Consider the following 20,574-nt stretch of genomic DNA (forward strand, 5'->3'; position numbering starts at 1 on the left):
GTACGTCCAACGTCGGACGTCCAAAGGACATCCATTTATAGTCCATAGACATTAGGACTAAGACTGGACCTATTTTGGGCACGGCCACGTATATTCAACTTCAAAAAGATGCTCTTAAGATTCATTTTTAGTACAGATACATTGATAAAAATTATATTTTTGCTTACTAGAATTAATTAGCAAACTTATGTCATCTTGGTAACTAGAATAATAAAACATTGTAACAAATAATTTACAAATAAGATTTTCACACTTTACAAAAAAAAAACAAAAACATGTTTAGAATATTAAACTGTGCAATTTTGAATTAAATATAATTATCTTTTCGATGTAAACTATTTCATTAACATCTTCTTCTTCTTAAGGTGCCTATCCGTTCCGGATGTTGGCGACCAGCATGGCTATCCTAACTTTGCTTGCTGCTATTCTGAATAGTCCGGTTGTCGATGTATTAAACCACTTTCTCAGGTTTTGAAGCCAAGATATTCTTCTTCTCCCTGGTCCTCTCTTTCCAAATACCTTGCCTTGAAGAATGAGTTGCAACAAGCCATATCTCTGTTCATTCCTCATAACATGGCCAAGATATTCTAGTTTGCGCTCTTTGATTATGTTAATAATCTCGCATTCCTTGCCTATTCTACGTAGAACCTCAATATTAGTCACACGATCCACCCACGAAATTCTCAAAATGCGCCTGTAACACCACATCTCAAATGCCTCGAGTTTTCTCAAAGAAGCCTCGGAAAGTGTCCAGGCCTCTACTCCGTATAATAACGTAGAAAATACATAGCATCTGATGATAGAGATTTTGGTAGCAAGAGGTAAATCGTGGCTTCTGAAAAGAGACTTCATCATTATGAACGCTGATCTCGCTTTTCCTATGCGTTGTTTTATTTCACTTGAGTGGTCCCACTGGCTGTTTATGTTGGTACCAAGGTATGTGTAGCTGTCGACCCTGTCAATTAGTTGTTGGTTAACCAAAAGCTGTGTATTTAATATTTCGCGCTTACTGACTACCATATACTTTGTTTTTTTCGTATTGAGATCAAGTCCGTATTCTCTACTTATATCTGATATGCGCGACATTATTCTTTGCAAACCATCTAGACTGTCTGCAAAAACTACAGCGTCGTCGGCATATCTAATGTTGTTCAGACGCACTCCGTTGACTAATACGCCTTCCTGTAGTTCTCCCAGCGCTTGCTCGAAGATACATTCAGAGTATATATTAAACAGCACCGGGGACAGGATGCATCCTTGCCTCACTCCTCTATCTATGGAGACTGCCTCTGTTAATTGGTCTTCCACTTTAATATTGGCAGTTTGGTTGTAATACAAATTATATATGATTCTCAAGTCTCTATCATCTACTCCCGCTTCTTTCAAGATGTTTATGAGTTTATCATGTTTTACTCTATCAAACGCCTTTTTGTAGTCGATAAAACAAATATACACTTCACAGTCAACATCCCTGCATCTTTGCATAAGCACTTGGACAGCGAATAGAGCCTCTCGGGTGCCTAAGGCATCGCGGAATCCAAACTGCGTCCATGATATCTGTTGTTCGCATTTTTTATATATTCTGCCATGTATCACCTTCAGAAACGTTTTGAGTAAGTGGCTCATTAGGCTAATTGTTCTGTAGTCTTCACATGTTTTGGCATTTACTTTTTTGGGTAAAGTTACGAAGGTCGACTTTAACCAGCTTTGGGGTATTTTTCCAGTTACGTATATTTTGTTGAATACGGTTGTTATCCATTTTATTCCTTGTTCATCCATAAGTTTTAGGAATTCTACATAAAACTGGTCAGGCCCTACAGCTTTACCATCTTTAGTTGTTTTAATAGCTGACGTGACTTCTTCAATGGTAATCGGGGGTCCTGTTTGGCATTCAATGTCTTCAATGGTATTCTGCCTTTCATCTGCAAAAGTTACTTCCACATATTTCTTCCACGTGTCTAGTTTTTCTTCCACACTTAACAGTGGTTTGCCTTGGTTATCTGCCAAACACCCAACTCTTCTAGGTTTGTATAAGCCTGCAGCTTCTTTAACTTTTTTGTGCATATTGAATGAATCGTGTTTATGTTGCAATTGCTGGATTTCCGCACACTGTTCTCTTAGTCGTGTATCCTTAGCTATTCTAATTGCTTTTTTGATATCTTTATCTATTCTTTTGTATAATGACATGTCCTGATCTTTGGACTTTCGCCTCTCTTCCATCATATCTAAAATCTCGTTTGTCATCCACGATTTCTTCTTTATTTTTGGTGGTTTGAGGAATTTCTCACGTATGTCTTGTGAAACTGTATGCAACTTTTCTATCTCCTGGTCCATTACATCCGATTGAATAACGGTATTCAAGTTGTTCTGTATATACCGTTTTACACTCTGTTCTGTGTTTTGGTCTTTTAATAGCCTTATGTCGAATTTTGGATTGACACTACGTCTAACCTTCTTTAGCCTGAGCTTAATTTTGCCAATCAGTGGGTTATGGTCTGACTTGATATCAGCTCCTGGGTATGTCTTGACTGATGTTATGCTGTTACGGAATCTTTTATTAATCATGATGTAATCTATTTGATTTCTCACTATGCGGCCTGGAGTGTCTTGAGGTGATTTCCATGTATATAATCTTCTGTAAGGGAGTTTGAAGTAAGTGTTAGTAATCACAAACTCTTCTTCTGCCACAAATTCACCCAGTCGGTCTCCTCGCTCATTTCTTTCTCCAAGTCCAAATTGCCCTATGAATTCTCCCGATTGTCCCCTACCAATCTTAGCATTTAGATCACCCATAATCAAAGTTAAATCCTTTTTGGGGAGGCATTTTAAGGTGTTGGATAGTTCATTATAAAATGCTTCAATTATCTCGTCCGGTTTGTCAGCTGTAGGGGCATATACCTGGATAATGTTAGTTGTAATTGGGTAGGTATTAAGTTGAAGGAGGAGTATTCTTTCCGATATAGGTACAAAATTTTTAACATGTCTGGCAGTTTCTTGATTTAAGATTATACCTACCCCATTTTCGTGTCTTCCATTAGGGTTACCTGAATAATATATGTGATGATCATTAATTTTACATTGCCCAGAGTTCGTCCATCTCATTTCACTTATTCCCATTATGTCTACTGATAGTCTATCCATCTCCTTGATTGCATTATGAGTCTTACCTGCCTCGTATAATGTTTTAACGTTCCATGTGCAGATCGTGAGGTTTATCTTTACACTATATTGGCAAGGATTTCTTCTGCTGGCGACCGAGAAGGCCTTGCCGTCTTGTGATTGTCCTTCTCTGCCGGATCTTGGTATCCGAGTTCCATGATCAGTAATATCGTTTCTATGATTTGTCGTAGTCATGCTAATTGTACTAGGGGTACTCTCCGAGTCTTTAATGCAGTGGTTCCCCGTTGCCTTCTGCATCTTTATGCCGTTGACCGTTACGTTGTTATTAGGTTCATCCGCCTTCGAGACCGATTTATCAATCTCAGGACAAAAAGGTGCCCTTCCACTTATCAGCTCATCCGCCCGAAGCCGTTGGCCAGTAAGTGGGGGGATTGCTTATACCGGCAATCGCTCGGACGTCAGAGCCTCGTTTGTTATCTGGCAGGATGCACCGAAAGGTCAGTATCAAGACCATTACACGGGCAGGTGAGGTTGACATTTGGATAGGAGAGGCTATACGTTGCGCATCACTATCCCTTACATCCCTTCATTAACATGATTAAGTTAATATTTTATTGAATTATTTTGCTATTTTATCCCGTAATTCGTATAATATGTCGAATATGGACGATCAGCAAACGTCCGTATTTCGTCCAGTACGGACGTCCAAGACGTTCATATTTATTCCACCCGAAGAACGTCCAACATCGGACGTCCGAAGGACGTACATATTTAGTCCACCGAAGGACGTCCAACGTCGGACGTCCGAAGGACGTACATATTTAGTCCACCGAAGGACGTCCAACGCCGGACGTCCAAAGAACGTCCATTTATAGTCCATGGACGTTAGGACCAAAAATGGACCTATTTTGGACGTCCAGAGGACGTCGTGTGCTATTAGGATTAGTTTACCTACTCCTCTTGGTTTTAAAACAAAGCTTAGCAATAACTCTGCTTCTACTGGGTCTACAGACCTGACACATATACCATTTTTTCACTTTTCTATAAGCTATATTTGCTATTTGCTATTTTTTTTTTTCAATAAAGTAGGTACCTACTTTTTGAGTTATTTGCGAAAAACCGTCTAAAAACGTGTTTTTTTTTTTGTTGAAAAATGAACATATTCACTCGCAAATATCTCTAAAAGTATTGACTTAGTGAAAAACTCTATAAAATAGAAGTTGCTTAGAATTAGTCAGTTTATCCAATTCCGGACTTATTTGAACGTATTTGTTTTCATCCCCGATAACGGACGAAACTCACCTCCAGATCAAAAGCACATATCGGCACAATATCACTTTTTTTCTTAAACATATTAGCTATGCGTGTCCCAAATTTTATGTCAAACCAAGCGTTTCTTCAAAATTCTGAACAAAAACCGTAAGTAAATTAAATGAAAATGTAAAAGGTACATTCCATGTCAAATCACTCAGGCAAAAAAATTTGGATCTCCGATTTGTCTGAAAATTGGTATATAGCTTCTGCGGGACGTAAAAAGAAGATATTTAAGGTCAAAAAATCTTTTTCTTCTTTTTTTCTTAAAATGTTATTTTATGCGATTTTACAGTGATTTGGTGTTTATTTAAACAGATTTGCATTTTCTGTCGTAAAGTATCGATGAAAAACATAATATTTTAATAGAAATGACTCAAAAATGTCATTTTATGGCATTATAACAAGTTATTTTGAATCAAAACAAGATTTAGATCAAATTTTATAGTGTAAAAAACGCTAAAATACCGTTTTTTACATTTTCCTCCATTCCCAAAATACATCATCATCGATTTGGCTAAAAATTTGCCCGCAGATAGCTAAAAGATAGGACTTTAAGTGGTTAGAAGGATTTGAATTATATTACAATACCAAAAAAGTTACATGCAGTAATATCATACTCAAAAGTATATATTAGTCCAGTCGGGATAGCATTTGACCTTGAATGCCAAGCTGCACAAAAATTTATTTTTCTGATCTTTAGGGGAGTCAATAGTAGCCTAAATTTAAAATCGCGAATGAATTCCTCCGTTACGTTAGCGGCCATCTTGATTTTAAAGGAGAACCTGTTTTGCTCAATATCTCCGCCATTTTTAACTTTTCGACAAAAATGGAAGGAACTGAAATTGTTCCAAATAAATCGTATTTACAATTATTACAATTTCTTTTTAAAATTTTTTGTCGTGAGGTCGATATTTTCGAGTTAATTTTACTTACAGTAGACGCCTATATTTTTTACTATAATATTGCATGTAACTTTTTGGGTATTGTAATATAATTCAAATCCTTATGACCACTTAAAGTCCTATGTTTTGTCTATCTGTGGGCAAATTTTCAGCCAAGTCGATTATGATGCATTTTGGGAATGGAGAAAAATGTAAAAAAACGGTATTTTAACGTTTTCTACACTATAAAATTTGATCAAAAGCTTGTTTTGAATCAAAGTAACTTGTTATAATGCCATATAATGACATTTTTGAGTCCCTTCTATTAAAATATTATGTTTTCCATTGATACTTTACGAGAGAAAATGGAAATTTGTATAAATAAACACCAAATCACTGTAAAATCGAATAAAATAACATTTTGAGAAAAAAAGAAGAAGAAGACTTTTTGACCTTAAATATCTTATTTTTACGTCCCGCAGAAGCTATATACTAATTTTCAGACAAATCGGAGGTCCAAATTTTTTTTTGCTCCAAAATTGAATGATTTGAAATGGAATGACACAAAATTAATTTTTCAAACAAATATTTTAAGTCGTTATGAGAAAATTATAATTTAACAGATGAAATAAAATAAACACAATTCAACTCGTAAAATATTTGGACCCTTACCAGCCGAACAGGTAAAGAACCCACCTTTTATATAGTTCATAATATACCTTTTCTACCTGGCCTCAAACGCTCGATATTTTTAACTCGTGGCAACATCGATTGACGGCAAATACACCGCAAATACACATTTTTATGTGGTGGAAGTCAAAATGGCTGTGAAGTGTAAAAATTTTTGTATATAATTTAAATTTTTAAAATCAAAATTTTAGAAAACTGAGAACGATACAGGGCATTAAAAAATGCGCTCAACAAACATACACGAATTAAAATTCGAAAATGATAGTATTTCTTAGTGATGCCAAATGACTGCAACATGAAAAGATGACATAATGATAGCGGGATGTATATATATATATATATATATATATATATATATACAAGAAATACTGGATATTAGTGACTGTCGATATAAACAAACAACTAGTTTATTAGGGTTGCAGTCAGAAGGTTGGCCAGGATGTTAAAGAAACACTCTTTTGACTTTTTGTCTAGCTTTCGGAATGGTTTTATTCCTTTTTCAAGACTCTGTAATATAGATAAAAAGAAATATGTAAATTTTTATAAAATATCACAATTCGTCAGTTCAACTTACTAGTCGTTGAGATTATTTAAAAGCTTTATGACCCTCAACAATACTAACACAAACATAGAATACAGAAAATAATGGACAAAATACATTCTAAAATTTGGTAAGGATGGTAAATTTTTATATTTATTCTATGACATCTTTTGATGGTGTGTTTTAACTCTGATACATAGAGAACAGAAAGAAAAAACAGTCAGATTAAAATGTAATTAGGTGTTTTTAATATTGTATTTATTTTCAAAAAACCAATAGGCCCATACTGGGTAATTTTTATTTTTAAATCTGTCTTAATGGTATGCAACCTGTTATGCACACAGATGTATTGTGTAGTGCATATGTATAAGAAATATTTATTTTATTTTTGATGTTTTTCCAGTAAGTAACAATAAATATTGCTCAGTTTATCTATGTCAGACTTTTTATTTATGCAAGACTTACTGGATTTTATCAAACACATTTCCAAGAAAACACGTTTTGAATGGTTTGTTTCTTTGGCCAAAATACATGAATCTTCGAAATTAAACTCATGTTTCAAAGTTAATGCATGTTCTGTAAGTGCACATGCATTTATTTTATTGGTTTTTATATCACTACGATGTGAGATCACCCTACTGTGGAAATTGCGAGATGTTTCCCCGATATATATATATATATATATATATATATATATATATATATATATATATATATATATATATATATATATATATATATATATATATATATATATAATTATTATTTGTGAGTGAAGAGTATTAACTATCGTGATAGACATCACACCCAAAGAGCGTCAGTAACATAAACAAAAGCCAGAGTCCAAGTACTAAATACGTAATCCACGCGGTACTTCTGCAGAAATAGAATATCAGAGACAATTGCATATTATTATGAAATACAGTGCGTCCATAAAGTAACGCATAAATTTATTATTTGATAAACCATCGACATTTAGGAAAAATTCATCAACAAGTCGATTTTTATTTTTAATTGCGATTTTTTGGCATATATGTCATACTAGTGACGTCATTAATCTGGGCATAATGACGTAACCGATGATTTTTTAAATGAGAATATGGGTCATGTGATAGCTCATTTAAAAGGGTAATCAATTCTCTATTCAGTGATAGAAACATTAACATAATTACTGATACAGGGTGTCCAACCAAAAGAATTTTTTTAATTTAAATTTTAATATGTAATATGTAATATAATATAATCTTCTCTCCTCACGGGTGTGTGTAGGTAAATTTAAATAATTTAGTAATTTAAATTAATTGACACAAAAAGGTGAATGTATGTAATTTATTTAACTCTAAATACATTTTAGGTACTGCTGTCAGAAAACGAAAAAAAAAAATAGTTGAAAAATTAACATTGATTTTCGCTTAAACGAATATGTGTAAACTGCCATGAGACAGTTGGGTGGCAGCTTTGACATTGAATTTAAGTAAAAAAGAATATTTATTTGCCAAATAAACATTTTTTTCAGTTTTCTGACAACAGGAAAACGTGTTTTGAATTAAATAAATTACACAATATTCTTCTTTTTGTCTCAAATAATTTAATTAAAAAACTTTGTTTGAACACCATGTAAAACAACTATGTTAATCTTTATATTTTTGAATAGAGAATTGAATACCCTTTCAAATGAGCTATGACGTGATCCCTATTCTCATTTAAAAAAATAATCGATTACGTCATCACGCCAAATAGATGACGTCACTAGTACAATATATGCCAAAAAATCATAATTTAAAAATAAAAATCGACCTGTTTCGGGATTTTTCCTTAAAGTCGCCGGTTCAGGAAATAATGAATTTATACGTTACTATACAGGGTGTTTCAAAAAAGGTAACCCCGTCTCTAGGGTAGGTAAAAAACTGAAAAATAATTGGGGTTTGCTTAGTAAAAAATTTTTGTAACGCCATCCGTTTTCAAGATACAGGGCGTTAAAGAAAAAAAAAATTATGCATTTTTTACGATTCTGCCGAAACTGCTGGCAACATTGTAATGACATTTTATACGAATATGTTTTGGAAGCTGATACATCCCATGAATTTGTTTTTATATCTGATTCTCATATAGGGCGCTAGTTACACGGATCGTACTAAGTATTAATCAATATAACTTTTTTAAGAGTATAATTATTAATCAAAATTTAGGTATTAATAAAAAGGTACTCTTGGTAAAACTCGACACTGTGTACCGTTTTCGGAATATTTTGATTTGAAAATTATGAAGTAATAATTGATGCTGGTAGTAATGATAAAATTCTAATAGTTATACCTCTATTTTCTCCAAGTGTGCCATGAAAATCTGACATTTATTGATTCTTATGACGATAAATCAACAATAATTAAAGTTTTTAAACCTTGTTTCGATTTTTCAATTTTCAAAAATGCGTAAAAATTTTTTGTCTTCAACACCCTGTATCTTGAAAACGGATGGCGTTACAAAAATTTTTTACTAAGCAAACCCCAATTATTTTTCAGTTTTTTTACCTACCCTAGAGACGGGGTTACCTTTTTTTGAAAGACCCTGTATAGACGCACTATACATAATAATGATAACATAGCAGAATGCTCGAAAAAAACTCAAAAAAAAAACATAATTAAAGCAACAACAGAAGAACTTGTAACTGTGGAAGATTTCTATCAAGAACTATAGAGCAGTAGGCTGAACACCGAATGATAAACAAGACAACTGAAAAAAAATATATTAAATCAAGTTTCTGAACTAACAAGTAACAAACATAAAGCTTAATGAAATCAGACAAGCAATGGTTAAGATAAAGTCACCAGGAGATAATGGGCAGTTATCGAATCCCTTAAGAAGGGAGACGAGATTCTGATCTTCAAAATACAAGAACTTATTAATTTATGTTTGCGAGAAAAGTCGATATGTATACTGAGACAAAACTGACCTAAAAAAAATTATCGACCCCTTAGCCAATTAAGCCTTATGTATTAATTATTTACAAGAATCATAAAAACGGGAACGGATAAAAAAACTAGATATGTACTAAACCAAAGAACAAGATAAGTAACGATACAAAAGCCCTCATGGAAATACGATGAAACCTGAGCGAGAAAGAAAAGGGAACAAAGAAGAATATGTAATTAACTATTTAGATGGGAAATAAGCCACAATTAAATTGAAAAAAATAATTTTATTACCGTTTCAACGCCCAAATCGGATGTCGTTGTCAAAATACAAAAAATACAAAATACTACTAAATTAAACAAAAAAGTTGTTGCTTAGAAAAAAATTCTTCTAATAATTTATTATCCAACTGACTCATTTATATCGGCAATTCAGACATATATTATACATTTTAAAGTAGAAGACTTAAAAATGATATTGCCAATATTTATGAGTTGCATTCCTAGGACGACTTTACTGAAAGATAGTTCATTCGATTTCATGAATTCAACCCCAACTCAAGAATATCCGCCACAAAAAAATCATAGCATGTGATCTGTGCTTAAAAAGACAACCAAATGCTATGATTTTTTGTGGAGGATATTCTTGAGTTGGGGTTGATTTCATGTAAACGAATGAACTATCTTTCAGTAAAGTCGTCCTAGGAACGCAACTCATAAATATTGGCAATATCATTTTAAAGTTTCTAATTTAAAATGTATAATATATGTGTCTGAATTGCCGATATAAATGAGTCAGATTAAATAAATTATTAGAAGAAGTTTTACTAAGCAACAACAATTTTTGTTTAATTTAGTAGTATTTTGTATTTTGACAACTACATCCGATTTGGGCGTCGAAACGTTAATAAATATTTTTCTTTAATTTAAGTGTGGTTTATTTCCCATCTAAATAGTTAATTATTATAAAAATGCCACAAGGTCAATCAAAAACTCGACATCACTTGAAATGGTTGGGTGATACCCATTACCATGAACAAAATTTTATGTTTGTAACGTTTAAGTGGTTGTTTTTAATGTTTTACAATTATTTATTATTTTATTAATTTTTCATCATCCGGAGTTCACAGCAGACAAAATTTCTAAATATGATGCACACACACACAACTCCAAGTAGTGTTACTTTTTTATACTTTGACCATTAGCTCTGAAGATGACATTTTTGTCGAAAGCGCTTAGCTAAGGGAATTAAATATAATGACTGGGTTGCATATGTGAGTCCATTCTATTGTAGTAAAGAAGGAAAGACGTCCTCACAAACAATTTATTTTACAACTGACGACCGGTTTCGCTGTCTATACTTTGCACAGCATCTTCAGGTCCCGGTTAAAATAAAATTAAATGTTTCCGGTATAAGGGATGATTGTAGTAGAAGTCAATATTATACTTTTGCTCAGTACTTTGCTAAAAGGAGGGTTGGCAGTTGGATAGACGTGACTGCATTAAACTAACAAAATTTAGGCAGGATCTTGAGGGGAGTACGGTGGTAATAGTAAGAAAACAACACCACATTAAAACCGAAAAACCGAAAAATTGTTAGTTATATTACAAAGTGATGTTATTTTTATTATTTGAATAGATTTTATTTATATAGGGTTACTAGATATTGTTCAGGATGTTCAATAACTTATAGATGTAAAATTGGGTGTGCAATTTTTAGACTGCATTGGTCGGATATGCATTAGTTTTGATCTGATTGTGTAAATTTTGATTTATTTGAAGAAGGTTGAAAATTGATAAATAAGCAATTTGCTAAAATTTTAATTAAATGTGTCAAGCAATAAAATCATTAATAGCTAATTCAAAAAATGACTACTAGTAATACAGAATAGATAGGGACCTCTAAATTAGAGTGTTTGTTTGTTATGCCCGGATAAGGTAATATACACGAACTGGTTAAAGTCAAGTGAATAGGCAATGCAATAGTGGATATTAAATTTACGGTAATCAAAGTTATAATTATCAGTAGACCAATGAAACTTTATGGAATATAACAAAAAATTTGAAAAACAATATATGAAAAAAAAGATAAAAAATGTTTCATTTATGTTAATATCTGTTAAATTTACTATACAGTGCTAGTCAAAAGTCCGTACCCCCTCGTATCTTTTGAACGGTTATACTTATAATAGTGGAATTTGGAGGGAGGAAATAAACGGACGTAAGCTTCTTAACTAGTCATGACAGGTGACGTAATAGTGACAGATGACGTTACAGCGCCACTATGACAGATAATTTTAAATGGGACCTTATGGCAAGTGATACCTCGTTTGAAAGGTATTGAAAATACCTATCCAGTCATACTAATTTTTTTGGGTTTAAGTTGATTTTGATTTTGGTGAATAAATTAAATAAATATAACATTGTAGCTTCGTATTTAACTAATAAAAATTCAAATGTCCGCCTATGGTTTTTTTGTCAAAAAAGTTGACGCTTTTCAGTTCTCTAGTAGTTTTTACGTCAACATCAGCCTTTTTGACAAGTAATCATAGGCGGAGGTTTGAATTTTTATTAATTAAATGCGAAACTACAATTTTATATTATTTCATTTATTCGTCAAAATGAGCTTAAACTCAAACAAAATTAGTATGACTGAATAGGTATTTTCAATACCTTTCAAACGAGGTATCACTTGCCATAAGGTCCCATTTAAAATTATCTGTCATAGTGGCGCTGTAACGTCATCTGTCACTATTACGTCACCTGTCATGATTGGTTAAGAAGCCTACATCCGTTTATTTCCTCCCTCCTAATTTCACTATTATAAGTATAACCGTTCAAAAGATACGAGGGGGGGCACGGACTTTTGACTAGCACTGTATAGTTGAGTAGGTTAAAAATTAATTGAAATTTGATAGACATTGCCTTAAATTTTAGCCGAATTCATATGTTTTTGTAATAATAAAAATAAATTGTTTTAAAGTAGATAAATAACACATAACAGATTAAAGAACAAACATATAGGAGATTTACATAACAGGAGTTTGTAAAATTGGTGGAGAAAGCAACTTGAGCACTATATCTAATTTCTTTTCTTAAGTAATAAAGCTTTTTTGGAGAGGCTTGATGTCACTGCAGTGAGATGTCAGTGACCTCTCCAAAAAAGCTTAATTGCTTAGTGCTCAAATTGCTTTCTCTATCAATTTTACAAACCCCTGTTATATAAATCTCCTATATGTTTGTTCTTTAATCTGTTATGTGTTATTTCTCTACTTTAAAACAAAAAAAATATTATTACAAAAACCTATGAATTCAGCTGAAATTTAAGGTAACGTCTTTTAAATTTTAATTAATTTTTAACCTACTTAACTATTTAGTAAATATAACAGATACTAACATAAATGTAACATTTGTTTTATCTTATTTTTTCATATATTGTTCTTTAAATTTTGTTGTTTTTCATAAAGTTTCATTGCTCTACTGATAATTATAACTTGGATTACAGTAAATTAAATATCAACTATTGCATTACCTATGCACTTGACTTTAACTAGTTCTTGTTATGACCTTATCCGGACAACCAACTCTACACTCTAATTTAGAGGTCCCTATCTATTCTGTAGTACTAGTAGTCAATGATTTTATTGCTTGTTTTTAGCATTTTTCAATTTTCAACGCTCTTCAAATAAAACAAAATTTTCACAATCCGATCACAACTATTGCATATCCGACCAATCCAGTCTAATATAATTGCACACCCAATCTTACATCTATAAGTTCTTGAACATCCTGAAAAAAATCTAGTAACCCTATACAGGGTGAGTCATGAGGAACTGTACATACTCCTACCTCGTATAGAGGCTCCTATGGGGAATAACAAATGACCATTAAAAAGTGTCTGCTCCCATTGTTTAATAATATACAGGGCGAGTTTGGCATTTTGACAGAAATTTGTATTCGTCATAATTTTTGAACGGTCAGATCGATGTGTCTCTTATTTTGGTCAATCGTTACACTATTAACACCTAATCAACTGATTTATTCAAACTAGAAAATAATCAGGCCCGGCTTCAAAAAAATTAGTTCGAAAAAATTTCACCCTGTATACGCTTTTTGAAAACTATAATATAAATTTTACAAATTAGACAAATAGGCAATTAAAATTATATATTTATTTTTTTCCCCACAAGATTACTTAATTTTTTATAAAAAAATCAAATTTGAGTATGAATTAAAAGTTTGGTAAAGTGAACCATAGATTAAAAAAAATAACTTTTACTAAAAAAATTAATTTTTTTTAAACAAATATTTAATTTATGTTTCCACCCAATCAACTGATTTATACAAACTAGAAAAAAATCAGGCCCGGATTTACAAAATTAGTTCGTTTGGGTTTTAGAAAAAATTTCACCCTGTATACGCTTTTTGAAAACTCTAATATGAATTTTACAATCAGACAAATAGGCAATTAAATTGGCATATCTATTTTTTTCCCACACGATTACTTAATTTTTTATAAAAAAATCAAATGTGACAGGGAATAATTAAAAGTTTGGTAAAGTGAACCATATATTTTAAAAAATTAACTTTTATTAAAAAAATAATTTTTTTTAACAAATATTTAACTTATGTTACCACCCAATCAACTGATTTATACAAGCTAGAAAAAAATCAGGCCCGGATTTAAAAAATTAGTTCGTTTTGGTATTAGAAAAATTTCACACTGTATACTCTTTCTGAAAACTCTAATATAAATTTTACAAATTAGACAAATACACAATTAGATCGGCATATTTATTTTTTTCTCCACACGATTACTTAATTTTTTATTAAAAAATAAACTTTGTCAAAATCGGAATTTTAACCTAAAACTGAAAAAAAAAATGAAATCACGGTTTAACTCGCTACAACTCTGTTCCATTTTAATATTTTATTTCTGAAATTCTACAGCACATAATATCTGTTGATGCCCCCTTAATTCCTTTATTTTGCCTTTTTTTATGACGTGGCAACGTGGTTAGTTTATACCAATATATTCACATATCATCATACGAAAAGCAGAGTCGCATACCGGGAGTCGGCAAGGCACATTCGCACAAAAAAGGTTCGTTATAGCATACGCGTTAAAACCCCACGGACAGGTCATATGGGTGAAACAATCCCTTAGTGTGCATCATAATCTCTTCAAAGTGTCAAGTGTCGTGGCGTGTTTTTATCAAAACTTTTGGACAGTTCAAGTATACGGACTTATCCTATATTTTGCTGTTTAGTTTTAGTGTCTTAGATAATAAAGTCGATATCTCTTCACACGTTTTAATCATTTAACCAGCATCTTATCGAAGTTATTTATCGCGTTGACTTCACTCAAATTCATACTATACGGGTCTCGATCCGTTTTCAATATCTCTTACCATTGTGAATATGAAAATTGTTGTAGACTTTCCGTCTTCTTCTCATAAAAGTTATGAATTTTTTAAAATAAAATTGAATTGTGAATTGCAAAGTTAAATCGCAAAAATTAAGTGAAAAAATTTAAGATTTATCCATTTGATCACGTCTATGTTAAACTATAGAGTCCAAAGAGAAGTGTTATGGGTTTTAGATCTAGACGTGGTATAGAAAAAAAAAAATGGTGAAGCTTTTAATTTTGAGAAAAACGTTGTTTAATTTTTTTTATTTTTATGGTAAAATTCCGATTTTGACAAATTTGATTTTTTAATAAAAATTTAAGTAATCGTGTGGGGAAAAAATAAGTACGCCATTTTAATTGCCTATTTCTCTAATGTGTAAAATTCATACTAGAGTTTTCAAAAAGCGTATATAGGGTGAAATTTTTTCTAAGACCAAAAGGAACTATTTTTTTAAAATCCGGGCCTGATTTTTTTCTAGTTTGAATAAATATGTTGATTGGGTGGTAACATAAATTAAATATTTGTTTAAAAAAATTAATTTTTGTAATAAAAGTTATTTTTTTTAAATCTGGTTTCTAGTAAATATTGTTCACTTTACCAAACTTTTAATTATTCATAGTCAAATTTGATTTTTTTATAAAAAAATAAGTAATCGTGTGGGGAAAAAATAAATATGCCATTTTAATTGCCTATTTGTCTAAATTGTAAAATTCATATTAGAGAATTTTTTGAAGCCGGACCTGATTTTTTTCTAGTTTGAATGAATCAGTTTATTAGGTGGTAATAGTGTAACGATTGACCAAAATAAAAGACACATCGATCTGACAGTTCAAAAACTATGACGAATATATATTTCTGTCAAAATGCGAAACTCACCCTGTATATTATTAAACAATGGAAGCATGGTCATTTGTTATTCCCCATAGGTGCCTCTATACGAGGTAGGAGTATGCACAGTTCCTCATGACTCACCCTGTATATATAAAATCTATACAAATAATAAAAATACCATCACTTTATATATTATAACTAACAATTTTTCGGTTTTTCGGTTTTAATGTCGTGTTTTTTTCTTACTATTACCACCGTACTCCCCTCAAGATCCTGCCATAATGTTGTTAGTTTAATGCAGTCACGTCTATCCAACTGCCAACCCTCCTTTTAGCAAAGTACTGAGCAAAAGTATGACATTGACTTCTGCTACAATCATCCCTTATACCGTAAACATTTAATTTTACTTTAACCGGGATATGAAGATGCTGTGCAAAGTATAGACAGCGAAACCGGTCGTCAGTTGTAAAATTAGACGAAGCAACGAAGCACTAAAAAGCCCAAAACCTAGGAATTTTGTGCAGTAAGATGAATCGTCATGGAACTTTTTGTATTCGATTAGAGAGAGTGTCAGGCCACTTTGTGAACTAAATTCATCCAGGGCAAAAAATTTTGTGCATAAGAAAATGCATTTCAAAAGTGCACCTCGAAGAGGTGAAAATGAAAAATTTAGAACTTGGAAAATATTGACGGAAATGAGTTGAATTTTTATACTGGGGGGTTTTGGGGATCGCTGAGCACGAATTTCATATCGGCGATGGTCTCCAAGGTACCTGTGCCCACGGTGGAACTCATCGCCTAGAGTTTTATGTTATAATCATTAAAAATCCATTAGTAATCCATAATGTCAATATCCATTAGTCGGGGAGTTTTTGGGGTCGCCGGCCACGAATTTAATATTGGCGATGGCATCCAAGATACCTGGTGCCCAGGGTGGAACTCGTCGCCTAGAGTTTTTAGTTATAATTATCCAAAATCAGCCAAAAACTATTACCTTGGGGGTTTTGGGGGTCGCTAAGTACGAATTTCATGTCGGCGATGGTCTCCAAGGTACCTGGTGCCCAGTGTGGAACTCGTCGCCAGGAGTTTTTCGTTATAATTATTCAAAATTAGTCAAAAACTATTACCCTGGTGGTTTTGACGGTCCCTGAGTACGAATTTCATGTCGGCGATAGTGCCCAATGTACCTGGTGCCAAGAGTTGGAACTCGTTGCCTAGCGTTTTATGTTATAACCATTCAAAATCAGTCAATAACCATTACTCGGGGGTTTTTGTAGTCGCTTAACACAATTTAATGTTAGCGGTGGTCTCCAAGGTACCTGGTTCCCAGGGTGTAACTCGTCGCCTGGAGTTTTATGTCATAATTATTCAAAATCAGTGAAAAAGCATTAATTTGGGGGTTTTAGGGGTCGCTTAGTACGAATTTCATGTCGGCGATGGTTTCTAAGTTACCTAGTGCCCAGGGTGAAACTCTTCGCCTGGAGTATTATGTCGTAACCATTAAAAACCAGTCAATAACCATTACTCTGGGGTTTTTGGGATCTCTGAGTACGAATTTTATGTCGGCGATGGTCTCCAAAGTACCTGGTGCCTAGGGTGGAACTCGTCGCCTGCAGTTTTATGTTATATTCATTCAAGATCAGTCAATATCGATTACTTCGGTGTTTTGGGTGTCGCTTAATATATTTTTCATTAATAATTTTTCTTAAAACACTTTTATATTATATCCTAAAGAATTACCTATTTAAAAATTATTTTAAAATGTTGTCGCTTTTAAAGCAGTTGATACTAATGATTGATTATAACATAAAACTCCAGGCGACGAGTTCCACCCTGGGCACCAGGTACACAGAAGATCATCGCCGTCATGAAATTCGTGCTCAGCGACCCCCAAAACCCCCCGCGTAATGGTTTTAAATGATTTGGAATAATTATAACATAATACTCCAGATGACGACCTTCACCCTGGGCACCAGGTATCTTGGAGACCATCGACCACATGAAACTCTTGTGCAGCGACCCCCAAAACCCTCAGAGTAATGGCTATTGACTGATTTTGAATGATTATAACAAAAAACTCCAGGCGACAAGTTCCACCTTGGGCACCAGGTATCTTGGAGACCATCACCAACACTAAATTCGTGGCCGGCGACCCCAAAAACCCCCCAAGTAATTCATATTGACTGATTTTTAATGATTATAACGTAAAACTCTAGGCGACGAGTTCCAGTGGGCACCAGGTACCTTGGAGACCATCGCCGATATGAAATTCGTACTCAGCGATCCCCAAAACCCCCGATTATAAAAATTCAACTCATTTCCATCAATATTGACCGAGTTCTAAATTTTTCATTTTCACCTCTTCGAGATGCACATTTAAAATGCATTTTCTTATGCACAAAAATTTTTGCCCTAGATGAATTTAATTCGCAAAATTGCCTGACACTCTCTCTAATCGAATGCAAAAAGTTGCGTGACGATTCATCTTACTGCACAAAATTCCTATGTCCGTCCCACCTTGACTTTACAGTATAAATAACATAGACAATACAGTCCTTATGAGATTTTTTGGCACAGTGATGCCGATTTTATCAAAAAGAATTTGTAATCGAACATAATAGAGATTAAATTAAAACTGTTTTAGAAAGACAATCTACAAATAGACATTCTACAGAATAAAGGATTAATATGCGTAATAGCTATAAATAGTAACTATATCAAATAAACTTAAACGCATACGAATCCTAAAATTGTAGATTGTCTTTCTAAAACAGTTTTAATTTAATCTCTCTAGTACTCGATTACAATTTTTTTTTGATAAAATCGGCATCACCGCGCTAAAAACTCTCATAAGGACTGCATTTCCTATGTTCCCCACACTGTAAAGTCAAGGTGGGACGGACTATAGGTTTAATGCTACGTTGCTTCGTCCAAATAAATTGTTTGTGAGAACGTCTTTGTTTCTTTACTACAAAAGAAATTAAATATATTTACACATTTTAACATACTTTTTTTCACTTCTTTCACTTCCTTCATAAAAGGTTTTCTTTTTTTCTTTCATTTTAAGATATGCTAACTTATTTATTAATTTTATATTATGTCTTGTACTTTACTTACAATCTCCTCAGCGATGTAATATTTATAATGTGACTGACTATCCCCTTGGACCAAAAAATTTTCTACTACATCATCACAGTCACTTTTGGAAACCTTCAGCGTTTTTTCGCAGATATACAGGTTTTTCTCGTTGCAGAACGCCAGCTCCCAGTATAGTTTATCTTCGCTTTTGGCAATTTTAATACATTTTTGATTAGAGCTTGCCTGTGATACTGGTAAATCAGGGTGCCAGTTGGAGTATTCAATAGGCTCTCCTTTACTCCAGAAGAACGTATTTTTTGCTATTTTGTTACCGGATGTCCAATACCGATTTACGCCACCTTAAATATATAAATGAATATTTAAGACAATCAAAGACTGTTTAATAGACAAAGTCTGTCAAAGTCAGATATAACGAATTCCTTAATAGGATGGGTACGTATTTTTGCCTGCAATGCTATTCAAATAGGGATTAATTTTTTGGTTTTTTTCGAATCCTGACAAAACTAATAAGTATTTATGAAAAATTTAAATGCAGAATGAAGGATTACGTTATTAGCGAGGGCCGAAAGTACTTGAAAACTTCTATAATGTTTATTTTAATAAGTTACAGGGGTGAAAAACTAAGAGAAAATTTAGTGTGATTTTTAATTTCAAATATCTCATTCAAAATAAACTTTTTATTTATTCTAAGGGACTTTTGGCCCTCGGTAATAATTTAGTCTTTCATTCTGGGTTTAAATTTTTTAAAAGTATTTATTAGTTTTTTCAGGATTCGAAAAAAATGGACACCATGTCCGTGGTAATATTTTCCAAATCTATCTTCTTCTTACAACGCACTCAGTCGAATAGAATATTGTCAGTCACACATTGACAATCAGTGACAATTTTAAATATAGTGTATTTGATAAATAATTAATTTAAGACGTGAGCTTAATAAAAAGTTATTTATTGTGTATTATTTGTGGAATATCCAAGCAGATAATACATCAGGATAATATATTTTTTGATCCAAGTATTTTGTTGTTAAAGATGTTCAAAATTGTAAGCGTTCCATAGTAACAATATATTATTAAAAAATCACTTTAACACTTTTTCTCTTTTCTCGATTGAGTATTATAAATAATTGAGTATATAAATTATATATTGAGTATATAAATTATTACCATCACTGGATACACAGATAGTGAAAAAATTATCACATTTATTAACTGAATTAATAATTTGCAATTATATAAATAACAGTTATCCAAGAACATTTAAAAGCCATCTCTTTAACTTAATGATGACATTTTCAAGTAGAATGACATTCTAGTAATGTTTACGTATCCATACCAGTGAGAATTTTACTACACGTAATTTGCCGTGTAAAGACAGAAAGAGTAGGCATAGCCGTAAAATATTTGCGAATTATGTACCCATGGCCTTAAAAAGGTTAAAAATCGAAAAGCACCTGGGAAAGATGGAATAGCTAATGAACTTTTAAAATATAGCGGAGAGAGTCTTCACAAAGAACTAAATATCCTGCTAAGTAAAATAATCAATACAGGAAGAATTTCAGAAGAATGAAGAACTACCCAAATGAGAGCGTTATTTACGAACGGTGATAGGGCAGACCCCAGTAATTATAGAGGGATAAATTTACTGAGCACTGTACCAGAAAACAAAGTTGTTCTCTGACTATATTGAAACTTACAACAAAAATACTGATAGAAAAAATAATGGCGTGCGTGAATATATCGGATGAACAACAAGGATTTAGAAGTGGAAGATCATGTCAT

General features: G+C 32.6%; 1 protein-coding gene across 1 annotated transcript in view; it reads right to left on the reverse strand.

Moving 5' to 3' along the window:
- The window catches only part of LOC126886770 (macrophage mannose receptor 1-like), a 65,622-nt gene that overhangs the window by 28,348 nt on the left and 16,700 nt on the right, over nucleotides 1-20,574 (reverse strand). Inside the window, exon 4 of the mRNA XM_050653794.1 lies at nucleotides 18,815-19,134. Coding sequence (XP_050509751.1) covers nucleotides 18,815-19,134 — 320 coding nt within the window. The remainder of the gene's footprint in view (nucleotides 1-18,814; nucleotides 19,135-20,574) is intronic.

Source organism: Diabrotica virgifera, chromosome 6 (assembly GCF_917563875.1).
Source record: "Diabrotica virgifera virgifera chromosome 6, PGI_DIABVI_V3a".
Classification (NCBI taxonomy): Eukaryota; Metazoa; Arthropoda; class Insecta; order Coleoptera; family Chrysomelidae; genus Diabrotica; species Diabrotica virgifera.